At 36.3% G+C, this 16,890-nt stretch overlaps 1 protein-coding gene across 4 annotated transcripts in view; it reads left to right on the forward strand.

Annotated features, from left to right (window-relative positions):
* Nucleotides 1–16,890, forward strand: part of LOC145691057 (uncharacterized) — a 235,495-nt gene that overhangs the window by 101,741 nt on the left and 116,864 nt on the right. For 3 of the 4 annotated variants that reach the window (XM_081766701.1, XM_081766698.1, XM_081766694.1), the window contains exons 3-4: nucleotides 5,505–5,666; nucleotides 16,382–16,776. In XM_081766701.1, coding sequence (XP_081622827.1) covers nucleotides 5,505–5,666; nucleotides 16,382–16,776 — 557 coding nt within the window. Of the gene's footprint in view, nucleotides 1–5,504; nucleotides 5,667–16,381; nucleotides 16,777–16,890 lie in introns of those variants that run through there. The other variant, XM_081766699.1, reaches the window with a different exon arrangement.

The raw sequence follows: 16,890 nt of genomic DNA on the forward strand, positions 1-16,890 counted from the left end.
TTGGAATACGAAAATGGTAGTCATAAGAGGACTACTGTACGCCGACAACATCGTAGTAATAGCAAACTCAGAAGCAGACTTACTAAATCTAATAAAAACTAACTAACTCTATCGCCTATCGAACCCGGGGGTTCAGTGCCGCGTTCACAAAAGCTCTCCACTGACTTCTATCCTTAGCTAATTGCATCCAGTTTCTACTTTCTATTCCTATCTCTGCGAGATCCATCTTAATATTATCCTCCCATCTGCGCCTAGGTCTTCCTAATGGTCATTTTCCTATGGGTCTACCAGTCAAGACTTTGAAAGCGTTTCTACTTTCTTCCATTCTAGCTACATGACCTGCCCACCTAAGCCTCCTAGACTTGACGACCCTAACAATGTTGGGTAAACCGTATAAACTATGTAGTTCCTCGTTATGAAGCTTCCGCCATTCCCCATTCTCGTTCCTCTTGGGTCCGAATATTCTTCTCAGGATCCTGTTCTCAAATACTTTCAGTCTATGTTCTTCCCTCAGAGTAAGCGACCATGTTTCTTAACCATACAGAACAACACGCATGATTATCGTTTTATATATTTTAAGCTTCAAATTCCTCGACAGAATTCGCGACGACAAGAGATTTTGAACCGAATAGTAACACGAATTCCCTGCTTTTAGTCGACATTTAATTTCTTCGTGAATATGATTTTCGTCTTTTAATATTGATCCTAAATATTTGAAAGTATCCACTTTATCAAAAGCATTATATAATATTTTAACGCATCCACAATTTGCCGTATTACGGTCCCGACGCACTTCCATGTGTTTAGTTTTCTCTGCATTTACTTCTAAACCCATGTCCCTGCAAGCGTTTAATAAGATCTCTGCATTTATTTCTACTGTTCTCCTATCATCCCCTATTAAATTTACATCATCAGCATATGTCATAACCTGGTGAATGCCGTTCAACTCTAGGCCCTGGTTGCTATCTCTGATTTTCCTTATGGCGTATTCCAGCACAAAGTTAAATAATAATGGCGACAACGCATCTCCTTGTTTCAGGCCATTTTCGACGTGGAAGCTCGTGGACAAAAATTTTCCTACCCGGACTTTACTTTGAGATTCACTTAAACATATCTTAATTAATCTAATTAGCTTTCTCGGTATTCCAAGTTCTGTAAGAACGTTGTATAATGTTTCTCTCCTAACCGAGTCGTAAGCCTTTTTTAAAATCAATAAATAGTTGATGTACCGGGGTATTGTATTCCCACTTCTTTTCGAGTATTTGGCGAATGGTAAATATTTGGTCGATAGTTGATCGATTTCGTCTAAATCCGCACTGATAATCTCCAATAATTTCATCTGCGTATGGGGTCAATCTTGCTAACAGAATATTTGAAAGGATTTTATAAGATGTTGACAGAAGAGAAATGCCTCGATAATTATTACAGTCAGTTTTGTCGCCTTTCTTGTGAATTGGAACAATGATTGATTCTTTCCACTCTTGTGGCAATTCTTCCTTGTTCCAGATAAGGAGAATGAGTTTGTGTATCTTGTTCCACAATTTTTCGCCTCCAGCTAAAATTAACTCAGCCGGAATTTCATCTACACCCGGAGATTTGTGTTTCTTCAATTTCTTTATAGCGGCTTCCACTTCTATTTGATTGGGTTCTGGAATATACGGTTATGCGGTGTGTATCTCCTTTTCTCCACGCACATTAGTTTTTGGCTGCGTGTTCAGCAAATCGTCAAAGAAATAACAAACCTAATAAATAACTAAACCTAATAGCAAAACTAAAAAGAATACGAAACATAAAATCAAGCTAGATAACGAAATATTAGAACAAGTGGAAATCTTTAAATACCTAGGAGTAAACGTAAACTAAGGAAGAGAAAAAGAAGAAGAAAAGGATAGAACCACTGAGACAAGAAAATAATACCAAATTATAAAGACGGGTTTCATTAGTAAAAAAAGAAATATCCCCAAAGACAAAGTTTAGTTAAATTTGAATTCAACGTTCCTTTCAGCAGCGAGGCTATATGAGATGGAACCTACAGATTAACTTGGAATCCGAACCATATCAGCTTCCGCCGCGAATCGAACCCAGTTTTGTCACGTCAAAGGTGCGTACGATGTTTAGCCACGAAGGGGCTCTCACAAAGACAGCTAACAATATACAGAACTACCTACATACCAACAGTTATGTAAAGTAGCGGAAACTGAGCCCTAGCCGGAAGACATCGACGAGCCATAGAAGCAATGGAAATGCGCTATCTGAAGAGAACTACGGGGAAATCCAGGAAAGAGAGAATTAAAAATTGAACTATTAGGCAATCCTTGAACATTCAACCAATCCAAGAAACAGTGGAACGTAACCAAATGAGATGGTTTGTACATATAAATAGAATAGCAGACACTACCGCAACAAGTTCTGGAAGCACGCCTCCAAGGAAGAAGATATACCTGAAACATCAGTGTTAAAGGTATATTGGAAGTACAAGGTTTCGACTGGAACCAAGCCAAGAAAATGACGGCAGATTGAAAAGCCTGGAGAGCTCTCTGTAACTCCTCGACACCAATGGTTAGAAGACAACACGACTAAGTAAGTAAGTAAATACATTATTTAGAATTAAGCAAGAGGAATTCCCGAATTTCTTCATTTCCTTTTAAATACAATTATTTCTCTTTTATATGTCTAATTATCCAAGTGTACCGTTGAGAAAATAATGATAGATCTTTAGTAATTTCCTCTTTTAAATAAAGCTTTTGTAGTGCCTTTGTTTCAGATTATGGCATTACAGAAAAAAGGTCATATTTGTGCACTTCTAATTATCGTAAGAGAAGATTTTGTTTCGTTTTTAATGCAACTCTTTTACGTGTGTGTAATTATCCAGTTTTAATAATGAGTGAATAGAGGTAAATATTTACTGATTTCGGTTTTAAGTGCAGCGTTTTCAATTTCGAAGTAACTGATATGAAGCCATTTTGTTATTTGTTTCCACTACAAAAACTTATATGTAGTATCATTACTGTTTGTTCCACAATGCGGTTCAACACCGTTATAGTGAGCTTTATCAAGCACTAACAAAATTCGTTTGGCATGATTCCCAAACTTCATTTTGTTTTCAACAGTATTATGCTCTGTAGATATTCTTTTGATAAATATATATGTTCAACTAATGGTAACATCATTCAAGTTCTTATTCCAATCCATATATATATATATATATATATATATTTCTTGGGTTTTACCTAAAAGATACCCACTGGGTATTTTTGGGCTGAGGAAAATTCCATCAGCTCTGTTTGACATACACAGAAACGAAGGTGCCATAAATTGTAATTTCAAAATTTTCTGTGAAAAATGAAGCAGAAGTTTATCTCAGCTGATCAGCCTAGTGTTCAAGGAAGTTTCTCTTGTGTTCAGGGTTGGCTGGTTTAAACCATGGTTAAGAATAAACGAAAATGCTGTAGATCGTGTGAGCTTCGTCGCGACGTTTCCAAACCATCTTTTATCTTGTTAGTTAGTTTTATCTTGTTTCCACCTTTTAATCAAGGCGTCTCGTGTTCAATTCTCGGTCGAACGCGAAAGTATTCTCCTTGATAACCTCGGTATTACATACGGATGTAAAGCCTAAACATACCAAACAAAATCAGTCCTAGCGTACTACGTTGACCTTTGCTTTACATTTAAAGTATTAACGGCATTTTCTCGATAGCTAAGACGGGAGTTTCCGGGTTTATATATAATTTTGTATAATAGTTTGACTTGTGAAACTGTTTATCTTTTCGAGCTTCTGAAATAAGTCTTGGCAGTTATATTAACAAGTGTTTAAAGATCAGTACAATAAATTTTTATCAGGAATCCTTCCCGAATGAGTCGGCAGACGCATGTCTTTTGTGGCCAATTAGTCCCGGTTCCGACTCCAAATGGAGGGCAATTTCTCACAGATATAAGCTGAGAAGAGGTTTGAATTCCACTGTAAGCTTACGTGACCTCTTCCAGCATAATCCTATTGTTGTGTAATAATACCAAGGCGAAGAAAACTTATTTCTGTCCATATATAATATTATTATATTGAGCAAATTATTTAAACAAAAAGCTTGTTTAAAAAATGATATCTTTTTTATTAAAAAAAAAGAACTTTTTTTTGCCAACCATGCTTGAATTTCAAGAATCTTGGTGATCAGCCAAGGTCACGTAGAATGAAAAGCGTGTATTCCAAGATGGCGCGCCAAGCTGTGAGGCGAATTCGATTACCGCCACACACGTATTAGCAGTTGAGCTTTGTTTCTCACAGTCTGTTGCATTTGTTTTATCTCTACAATCCCGGCAAAAGCACCTGTAACTGTTGAACCGTGTCCCACTAATTGAATCATCTCTCAAACATAGAGGCGAGTGAACGTGCGCTGGAAACTTGTGAAAACGAAACGCTAAATACTGCTACTCCACGTATTCTTAACAGGATAATAACATGGTTAAAAAAATTATATATATCCCCAAAATACTAACGTACATAAGAGTGGTCAAATAAGGGCCAAGTACTGGAATTTGCCATCATACATGGGCGTTTCGAATACAAGGTCTTACATTGCGTTTAGTAGGGATTATTCTCGACAGGTTCGTTTTGTACGATTGAACCACCAATACCGAACTGTGCTCCGAGTAGGTGGAATAGATATATGTCATTGTGTGTCCAAACTACCGTTTAGGGGTGAACAGAAAGACTACGCAACACTTCGTATCTCGAACGACAACATAGCGTAGCCCGCATAATCATGGGACGTAAAAGTCAAAGATTACATTTCATTTGATTCCAAACGACAATAACTGCTATTGGGTGACCGAAAAGTGGCCACATACGGTGATAGATGCTATCGTCATCTGCTTTGTGTGCTACGCAATAAAAAAACAAATGAGTGACCGAGATATTGCAATACTTTTGATTTCGTTTATATATATACATGTATTGACATTCGAAAATAATTCAAATTTGTATAAAAAAAACCTACAAAAACATGCAACTAAGGGAAAGCTTGATTTCAATTTGCATATAATTTGTGATCCTGCTGCATTTACTTGTGGACTTCAACATTTTCAACATTTAGTGATAAACAATATTCCGGTGTGCAACTCCATAATGCACAAAAATAGAAGCTTTATATCTCGACATGCTAATAGTCATGGTTTATATAAATATGGTAATATAATCTATATGTTGATATATTGTAAAGATCGTTTAAGGATAATAATATGATTTGAGAATATTCATAACATCTGGACAATGTTTTAGTTCTTAAAAGACTTAGAAAAGCAAGAAAAAATCTCTAATATTCCCATAAAACGTTTCCATCATTTGAGCGCTTAGCATTGACTGATTCTTTTTCATTTTGTGTATGTATATGTTATGTTTTGTGTGCATTCTTGATCCTTATTTGATTAGATTAAGTTTCATAGTAACACTTAACCAAAAATTCAAAATTATAAGAAAAGTTTCCTTACATTTTCTCTTTTACATGTTTCAGATCTCTCAAGAGGAAAACCTGCCTAATTCAATTTGTGAGTTGTGCTCAAAGAAGTTGGATTATTTTCACAAATTCCGAGAAATGTGTGTCAAGTCAGAAAGTTATCTGTTGAAAGTCGCCTGCACGAGTGACGCCACAGAAAATGGCAGTTCAGAAGACCGGGTAACTTTTATTGTGGTTCGGTTTTGTTAGCTGTAGGTTTAACTGCGATGGTATCAGTTAAAAATGGTTAAGCACTTTTTCTTTAAAAATGCTCTTAGGTGCAGTTATGTATTCGCCCGGTATCGAAACGACATTAACCAAAATATATGTCTCCTTGATCTCTTCAATAGAGCGTACAGTTTTGGTGAGAGGAGTCCCAGGCCATGTTGGTTTAGTATTGCAGAAAATGATGTTCGTGTGTTTTCTCAGGATTCTATTTATCTCCCATTCTAATTCTACCACTTTTTATAGCCATCCTCACATTCATTAACCATCTTTCTTCAATAGCCTGCAGCTTATAAACACAAGACGTAATTGAAGAATCTCGTCGTCTTCATTTTTTAATCTTTCATAGATTTTTATTGTGAAACGTAATTGTTAAAACGTGCTATTTACGGCTGGGAGTAGAAGAATTAGGAGATGAAAATGATCAGCCAAGGTCTTTGTGCTTTCTAATACGTGATTTCTGTGGTTATACTATAACTTCATCACCATAATGCAGTGCAAGAATTTAGTAAATATAGTATAATTACACTCTCATTGTCTTTAATTACACATGCATACTAAAATTCATGAATATTCTATCATATTGGTTTCTTAAAAGTTTCAATGGGTCAGATCCTTCAGAGGGGTTGTCACTATTACATTTAAATTTATTAACAAACAACGGACATTAAACGATGGCTGTTTTATCACAGCTTCTGGTTTCTTGCTATTTCAAAAGTTGAAAATTAAGGTAAAATTACTGTTGTGCAGGTATATTAAAGTTGCCTCTCTAAGAAATTTCATTTTACTTGTTCATCCACCACTAAAAAATGAAATTAAATCATTCAGTTTAACGTGTCGCGAATATGTCTGTTAGGATAACGGAAACGGTTTCATTCACTATTCTCGCAGTCTTTTTTAATACACGTGATTTGCATGAATATCGAATCACCTTTATAAAAACAGTATGCAAATGCAGGGGTTCTAGAATTGAAATTGGCGACTTAACTACACAAAAGAATTCCTGTAGAATGTTATGAAAATTAGCTAATTACTCTCTTTAAATGAAGTTATAGTACTTCATATTCTCAATTTTCCTTTTGCGAAACCTAAACTTCGTAACCTGTCATTTCTAATTGATCTGGTGAAAATCAAATCACCGAAATTGTAACAATGAAAGATTGGTATAGCTCACCACATAGATCAAGTTATAGTGTAATATAAAAGATCTGTCTGAAACAAACAAAACACTCTAAACACAATCGTATTTACCGTTTGTGGAACCTATTCTGATTTATCACCTCCAAAATAGCTCTTTCTGCCCTATTAATGAATCGTTCCTAGGGCGTCCGCCATTCCTAGAACACATCCTTGAGCACACTTTTTGGAATAGCCTGAAGATCTCATACTAATTTCTCTTATGTTATTCCTTCTATGGATAGGAAACGCGACCTTTCAGAATGGATTTCAACTTGAGGAATAGAAAAGAAGTGGTGGAGGTGCCAAATCAGGCGAGTAGGTTTGTTGGGACACAACACTTGTGTTGCGTTATGCTAAAAACCCTGAAATCAGGAGCACCGAATGGTTAGTACCACTCTCAACGTATATAATCCATGTTCCATTTTTCAAAGCTCGTTTCTCACATCCCCTCTCAAAGGTATCATCACTTCTAAATAATACTTTTTTTTGATGGTTTGATCACAACTAAGACTTACCCAGCCACTGAGATGACTTCACTTTTGTTTCCACGTCACAGCCATTAACCAAGTCTGACCACGTGTTACGATCATTCTCAAGAATTATCTTCATTATAGCTTTGGGAAATATTCAGGAAGGCTAGGGTGCTCAGCTGGACAGATCATGTAACCAGGATTAAAGAAAATAGGAACGCTTTCAAAGTCTTAACTGGAAGACAAATCTGCAAACCTCCATCAGGAAGACCTGGGCGTAGATGGGTGAACAAAATTAAGATGGATCTCTTAGAAAAAGGAATACAAAGTAGAACATGATTCAATTGGCTCAGGACAGAAGTCAATCTAGAGCTTTTGTGAATGCAGCTTTGAACCTCCGGGTTTCATAGGCCATAGAGTGAGTTAATTATCAACAAGTGTTAATAAAAGAAAAACACTAAATGTATTATTAACATTTGTATAACAGTCCGTGTAACGTGGGTTCCTGTAAACACGGCATGGTGCGTTCTCAGGTTGCGGATCGAGGAGAAGGCCTCTAGATATAGAGGTTAGCTGCGAATATACTGAATAAGCAGTCGCGAACAGACGACTAGGAGTGGTCCTCCAGCTTGGGGGTTTGGGTAGGGCTAACAACCTCATCCTGTAAAAAAAGGCACTAGTTCAGAAACATTCACAAAAGCCTCGGACAAGAACTGATAACTTGGCACGACCTCAGCAAAAGAAAATGGACATGAGCTTTGGAACATGGATTATTAAAGTCTTTATAGGGCAGGCGCGTTAAAATCCGTAACGAGTGAGTTACAGAAATACAAGATGGACAGGAAGTTAAGTGGGAAGGAAATGATCTGTAAACTCCGGAAATCTTACGTTCTTTTACGAGGAAGAAAATAAAAATCACCAGTTAGGAACAGGATTTTTTGTTCACAAAGGAATATTACCAGCAATTAAACGGGTTGAATTTGTTACTGACAGACTTTCTTTTATTACTTTTAAGGGACGGTGGTGTGATATTATTGTTCTAAATGTACATGCTCCAACTGAAGATAAGGGTGACGATATAAAAGATTAGTTTTACGATTCGTTTTTACGAAGAAGTGGAAGGATATTTGACCAACTCCCGCGATACCATATGAAAATTCTATTAGGGGATTTCAATGTGAAGGTAGGACGAGAGGATATTTTCAAACCGATTATAGGGAACAAAAGTCTGCATAACGAAAGTAATGACAACGGTGTTATACTCGTAAACTTTGCAACATCCAAAAACTTAATCGTGAAGAGTACAAAATTCCCACATTGCGACGTTCATAAATACACTTGGACATCACCAGACGGGAAAACACATAATCAAATTGATCACGTTTTAGTAGATAGAAGAAGGCAATCTAGCATAATTGATGTCCGGTCGTTTAGAGGGGCTGATTGTGATACTGATCACTACCTGGTAGTAGCGATAATACGAGGGAGATTATCGTTCAATAAAGGTAATATTCAATGTCCGAAAACGGAGAGATTTAGTTTAAAGAAATTAGAAGAGAGCCACGTAAGAGAGGAATATCAGATTAAAGTTTCGAATAGATTCTCGGTTTTAGAAGACTCGGAGTGCACTAGTGTTGTGGATACTTGGATTGAAATTAGAGATAGCATTAAAAGTAAAGCAATAGAAAAAGTGGGATACGCCGAAATACGTAGGAACAAACCATGGTTCGACCAGGAATGCCTTAATCTAGCATAGAAGAGAAAACGGGCAAAATTACGCTGGCTACAAAATCCGAATGAAATAACTACACAAAATTTCGCAGATATCAGACGGGAAACTTCCAAAACTTTTAGATCAAATAATCGCAATTTTTTGAAAGCTAAAATTAAGGAACTCGAAAATAATAGTAAAAAGAAAAATATTCGGGACATGTATAAGGGGATCAGCGAATTTAAGGAAGGCTATCAACCTCGTGCTTATATATTAAAGAAAGCTGACGGAACAGTTCTCACTGATACGGATAGCCTCTTAAATAGATGGAAAGATTTCTTTGACGATTTGCTGAACTCGCAGCCAAAAACAAATGTGCGTGGAGAAAAGGAGATACACGCCGCAGAACCGTATATTCCATTACCCAACAGAATAGAAGTAGAAACCGCTATAAAGAAATTGAAGAAACACAAATCTCCGGGTGTAGATGAAATTCCGGCTGAGTTAATTTTAGCTGGAGGCGAAAAATTGTGGAACAACATACACAAACTCATTCTCCTTATCTGGAACAAGGAAGAATTGCCACAAGAGTGGAAAGAATCACTCATTGTTCCAATTTACAAGAAAGGCGAAAAAACTGACTGTAATAATTATCGAGGCATTTCTCTTGTGTCAACATCTTATAAAATCCTTTCAAATATTCTATTAGCAAGATTGACCCCATACGCAGATGAAATTGTTAGAAACTATCAGTGCGGATTTAGACGAAATCGATCAACTATCGACCAAATATTTACCATTCGCCAAATACTTGACAAAAAGTGGAAATACAATACCCCGGTACATCAATTATTTATTGATTTTAGAAAGGCGTACGACTCGGTTAGGAGAGAAACATTATACAACGTTCTTACAGAATTTGGAATAACGAGGAAGCTAATTAGACCACGATTTTCACGTCGAAAATGGCCTGAAACAATGAGATGCGTTGTCGCCATTATTATTTAATTTTGTGCTGGAATACGCCATAAGTAAAATCAAAGATAGCAACCAGGGCCTACAGTTGAACGTTACTCACCAGGTTATAGCATATGCTGATGATGTAAATTTAATACGGGATGATAGGAGAACAACAGAAAGAAATGCAGAGATCGTATTAAACGCTTGCAGGACATGGGTTTAGAAGTAAATGCAGAGAAAACTAAATACATGGAGGGGCGTCGGGACCGTAATACGGCAAATTATGGATGCGTTAAAATATTAAATAGTACTTTTGATAAAGTGGATACTTTCAAATATTTAGGATCGATATTAACAGACGAAAATCATATTCACGAAGAAATTAAATGTCGACTAAAAGCAGGGAATTCGTGTTACTATTCGGTTCAAAATCTCTTGCTGTCGCGAATTCTGTCGAAGAATTTGAAGCTTAAAATATATAAAACGATAATCATGCGTGTTGTTCTGTATGGTTGCGAAACATGGTCGCTTACTCTGAGGGAAGAACATAGACTGAAAGTATTTGAGAACAAGATCCTGAGGAGAATATTTGGACCCAAGAGGAACTGGAATGGGGAATGGCGGAAACTTCATAACAAGGAACTACATAATTTATACGGTTTACCCAATATTGTTAGGGTCGTCAAGTCTAGGAGGCTTAGGTGGGCAGGTCATGTAGCTAGAATGGAAGAAAGTAGAAACGCTTTCAAATTCCTGACTGGAAGACCCATCGAAAAACGACCATTAGGAAGACCTAGGCGCAGATGGAAGGACAGTATTAAGATGGATCTCGCAGAGATAGGAATACAAAGTAGAAACTGGATCCAATTAGCTAAGGATAGAAGTCAGTGGAGAGCTTTTATGAACGCGGCATTGAACCTCCGGGTTCCATAGGCCATAGAGTTAGTATTAGTTTGTATAACAGTGGTGGTAATGTAATAACATCACACATGTTGAAGTCTCTCGTGTCTGATGAAGGTCATGTTCCATTGCCGAAATTTATTACACGAATGTTAATATATTTACTGCTTTGGTATGTAGTTTTATTAATACAGTTCAAGAAACTATAATATTCGTTTGCATGATTCAAAAGATTTTTTTTTTTTTATTTGTTAGCAATCGAAGAACGACTTTAGCAGCAACATGATGCATGTTCAGTGTCTCAACCAAGAACACGTGACAGCTCAATTTACTGATTTCATCTTACACAACTATTTCGTGGAAGGTCAGACAACAATTTTGCTGTAGAACGTCACGCTTAAACTTGAATGTTATCAGATGATGTTGATGCCCGTATTATACAGGTTTTCCGTCGTGTTCGATGGATGTTCCTCTTGCTTTGAAAGGTTGTAACCACTCTTAACACTCCATTCAATTCATACATTCTTCGCCGTATACTTCCTACAACACTCTCAAAGGCTTGTATGTCTCGCGCGATTTGATGCTAAACTTAATGCACATACGCTACTCTTCCAAAGTCGTCATTTTCGTAATACCACAAAATGACCACAAGTACGGTACACAACTTCACACCAGCACTCGCTGTTTCATGATGACACAAGGCGGAAAGATGCAAATAACGTTAAAATGCTGGGGAAAATTTCACTATGGGATGCAGGCAAACAAAGTCAGGGACCCTTTCGTTGATTGTATTTCTTAAAAGTTCAGTTTCTTTCTGAGCAGACCTCGTGTTGACACTTTTCTACTTCTAGACATAGATAATGAATACCATATAAGGTGCAGCATAAGTAACGCATTTTTTAACACTAGAAGCACGAAGCAGTCATTTTGACTGCTTCAAGAAATATAATGTATCACTTCTGTAATATTTTCGCTAAAACCCTAAAATTCATTGAGTTTTAATATTTTTGTGCCAATTTGTTGATAGCATTAATAATAAGTTTATGGTTCTTTTTACAGGGGCGCTATTGTCAGTTATACCTAGAATCACGAAGCAGTAATTTTGACTGCCTTATAAAGAGTATAGGAAATTAGTGTTTCTGTTTGTAAGTTACATATGGCAGTATTATACATTTCTTGTTTCTAGACAAAAGAAAAATTGAAGCCTTTATTCATTGTAATTTGAGAGAGAAAAATTTAAGATAACTGATTGTTTTAATAGGTATATTGCGATACATAGTTCCAACTATAACTTCATATTTTTTATTGTGTTATGAGATATCTCTGAGTTTATGGTCGACAAACAAATTAGTTCAGATACATGCGGCCAATATCTACACGTTAATGTGCACTTGGACTTGGTTGAGCTGAACCGTGTACCTTGACATTTTACGATGAGAACTCAAGAAATACTTCGAGTGTTACATGATCTCTTAGAAGATGAGTCTGAGGATTCGAGTGAAGCGTATGGAAAACGGAGTGATTCTGAACCTGAAGAGGACATTTTATATTCAAGTGATAAAGGAGATGAAGACAGAGATGGAGATGACGACGCCAGTAACGGTGACAGTTTTATTGCTCCAGATGGAACATTTTAGAAAAAAATAGATTTCGGACAAAGTGACGTTGACCGTGCATCTAAGCAGAATATTGTTCGCCAAGTTCCAGCACAGACAAATTTTGCCAAGTGTCTGAGGAAAAATGTAGTGCTTTTCGTATACTATTTGATACATCTATGATAAGGCATATCCTATAGTGCGCCGTTTCTGATGCATGTAGGCAACTGCAGTCAGCAACATGGACTTTTAACTCTTTCAAAACTACAGTCTTATTTGAGCCTTATTATTTATCGACGTGTTTCGGCATTGCCCACTAGGGTCTTGTGCGAAAGATCAACAGGGCCACAATTTATAGTAAAATAATGAGTAGGGATAGGTTCTGTGAAATAAAAGGATACTTGGTACTTGATAAAAAAAAAGGCACAGGATCTGCATGACGTCAACAAAACAAATTCGCAAACGAGTCGGAACTGTGGGATTAGTTTATTGAGAACGGCATAAAAATTACAAACCATATGACAACGTGAACTTGACGAGCAAGTTTATCCTACGAAAGTCAGAGTTCGATTTCTGCAATATATGCCAAATAAACCTCATAAATTTGGCATCAAAATCTGGTTACTAGCCGACGTAGAATCCGTCTACTCTCAATGGCTTTTCATATCTGGCCAATTATTGGTAACGTCATCCTGGGACAGAGTTAAATGAAATTCTAGTGTCTAGTTTGATAAATCCTTTTATTGGAAAAGAAATAAATGGGACAAATGTAATAACTTCTTCACAACAAGGAAACTAGCTGAAAGACCTGTATCACTGTGATGTTTACCGCGATCAGAGTGGTAATGAATTAGCTGTCTACAAATAAAAAAGGAACAAAAGTGTATTTGTGTTGAGTTCCATGCATGAGTCAGTGTCAACGTCCAGGACACTATAACAAAAAAACGAAACTACAATGTATTACAATTAGATGAAATTTAGTGTAGACATCGTGGATCAGATATTGAAGAAAACAAAGTGAGTTGTGCGTATTGATTCCTGGAAGATGTACAGAGAAGCTACTGGAAAGAAAATTAGTAGGTGACAATATCTGTAACGTTTGGCCGAAAATTTGATTGTCAATGTAACTTCGCTTCCACACGCAACCAAAAAAATGTCAAGAACGTTTGTGTAAAAAAGAAAAGGAAACAGCTAACATGCTACAAGTGTCGAAAGTATGTTTATGGAAGGTATGTACTGCAGAGATGCGAAAGCGAATTACCTGCACCAAGTGTGGGTGACTTTGTGATGATTCTCTCCTAAGAAGATATTTTCGAAAGATATCATAGCAAATATTATTTTACAATCAAATTTAAAACCTAAGAGCGACAGTAACCTTTTTTTCTTTCATTATTTTAGAAATACTGATACTAAATTTATTATATTAATAAATATTTTTAATATTATATATTAATGCTCTTTATGTTTATAAATAAAAAACAATAAAAAAATAGTATGGTCTCTATGCTTATTTGTAGATGTGTCTCATTGAGAATGTCAATAAAATAGTCATCGTGTGTTACCATTCTTTTCTATTATAGTTAAAAAACGGAAGCAGTCGATTTGACTGCTTCGTGCTTCTGGGGGGTTCAAAAGGTACGTGCTTCTAGTGTTAATTACTCAAGTTTACTACACCAGTTGAAAATATAAAACACAGTAGTTTCTGACAAATATTAAATAGCTTTTTATAATGGTTCAACTTCTTTTTCAATACAGTGGTTAACCCTACCAAGAACGCTTTAGTACACTCCTTTTGATACATTTCCATGTTAATTTGAGAAAATTTTGTTGGAAACTGCTTGTTTTGTCTCAGGAATTATTTTTGGTTTCATGCTGTAAACAAGATCTTTGAATACACCCAACAAGAAAAAGGCTGGTCTGGTGACCTTGGTGACCACTCAGTTGCTCGTCGTTGTCCTAACTACTTGCTCACAAAATGAACATTTAACCATTCCCGAAAATTTAACGGAAGTTGGGCGGTGCATCATCCTAAAGAAAGTAAATGTCATTCTGCTTTTGAACTCGGGGCCAAAATTCGGTTTGTATCATATGTTAATAATTATCTATATTAACAGTGCCATGAAAGATTATTGAACTTATTATTCCCATTCAAAAAATGGCAGCCCAAGTTGTAACTTCTGGTAATTAACATCTTTTTCCAAAATGACATGTGAGTTAGCTTCGCTCTATTATACACAATTATGGCGATTGATATGTACATCCAACTGGAAGGTTACTTCATCTGACTACCATATCTTATAAAGAAAAGTCTCATCTTTATTAACTTTGTTCATGGAAATTGTACAAAACTTGAACCGCCTGTCTTCATCTCCATTATGCAGACTTTGTAGCACACGAGGGATATAAAGTCTCATCTTAAGTTTGTTTAAGACTCTACGAACGCTTCTATCATTAATACTTTACTCTTAAGAAAGACGTCTACTGTACTTTTGAGGAATACTCAACAATGGTTCTCTTACTTCTGTACACTTTTCGACACTTGTTGCTCAAACTGGCTTACCGGATCGTGTGGCATCATTTACACTACCTATTCTTTCAAACTTCTTTATTCGACTTGTGATATTTCGACTCTGCATCTGTCGAATATTGAATTATGCAGCTAACAAACGATAGGTTTCAGCACAATTTTTCTTGTTTTCGTAGTAAACTTGGACCGCTTTCACTCTTTGCACCTCTGTTGTTGCAAGGCCACATTTGTCTTAAATTCTTACAATAAAAAGAAAAAAAGATTTAGTGTGAACCATTTTTAAACTAAACAAACAAATAAAGCAACAATAATATATAATAGTGATAATATGTAACAGAAAGCAATGAAAACTAAAAAGGACGTTACTTATGCCGCACACAGTATAAAATCAAGGCCAGTGCCGTTGATCGTATTGCTAGAGACTTCGGTTTCTTTCTGGCAGACCTCGTATGGACACATTTTTTACTTCTAGACATAGATAGAAGTATCAAATAATAAGCTTATTTATGAAGCTGAATATTTGTTTGTTAATACACTTCTAGCTAACTAGGGAACATACCTTAGGTCAGGAGTTGTCAACCTTTTCCACGGCGTACCACCAAAGCATATTAATTATTAATAGTATCACAAGTCGTGCGTACACTGACAGCGGCTCGCGTACCAGAAACTCTGACGTACTGATCAAAAATTTTTAAAATGTGGCTTCTAAGGGAAGAAAGGATCGGGTCAAAATTTATGCCAAAAACATAGTATCTAAGAACCCCCGAAAGTTAGAGAAATGAAACTCGATATATGAACCCCTCATTAGAAATAATTGGACAAATGTCTCAGCATTGTCAAATATTCCGCTTCCAAAAGAATGGGGAGGGGCAATTCCAATTTTGTCCACATTCAATAACATTAAATAAAGCGGAAATCGTGGTAGGTGGGTCAACTACAATCATGTTACTCAATTGTGCTGTAAAGATATTACCAAACTACATAGCCCAAACATAACCTGCAGTGCATCCACTGTTAAATATACTGTGTTTAGCGATGGTTTAAGAGTGGATTTTGTGATAGTTTCATAATATATTGGGCAAAATATCAAAATTTAAACTTTATTTAATGTTAACTAAGAACCCACAAATATGTTTGTTTAGTGTATTAATCGTTCTCAATACTTCCGAGCAAGTGACGATGAAAACAGCAGCGACTTGAAAATATTTTAACTGAAATAAATACACAGGTACTTTGAGATTAGTCATATGTTAAGAAAATTGCGTCAGACGTTTTCTAAATGACGGCTGTGTTATTTCCTTCTGGGTAAAATATAATTATTTTTTTAGAAAGTAAAAACAGAAGACAACCAGGATGAAATTACTCCGATAAATCCACTCATTGAAATCAAGGAAATGGATCTTGATAACCTGAAACACTGGTCTTATGATGATGATAGTGAACCTGATTCCGGTGGAAACCAGCAGGGTAAGATAGAAGTAAACACTGATACAAACCAAGACGTTGGGATGGATCAGGGGACGTCATGGGAATTAAAAACGGACAGTTTCCTTGATACGTTGGACGAAGATAAAATTGTGATACTTTCGGATCAGGTCTCTGGAGACAAACGGGATGATTACAGTGCTACTGATGATACAGCAACTATGCCCACAAAAGATAATGAAAGTCGCTCTGTTGAAAGGACCGAAAATTCTGAGAAGTCAGGAACCACAGCGGAAAGGTGAGTGTTAAGTATTTTCCTTATAGTTTATACGCTCGTTGTCTGCTTAAGATGTTTCTGTGAAAATGGTATACACTAAAGTTAAAACGAAAACCGTACAGTTCCTACAGGAAG

Source organism: Thermobia domestica, chromosome 7 (genome assembly GCF_964235325.1).
Source record: "Thermobia domestica chromosome 7, izTheDome1.hap1.1, whole genome shotgun sequence".
Classification (NCBI taxonomy): domain Eukaryota; kingdom Metazoa; phylum Arthropoda; class Insecta; order Zygentoma; family Lepismatidae; genus Thermobia; species Thermobia domestica.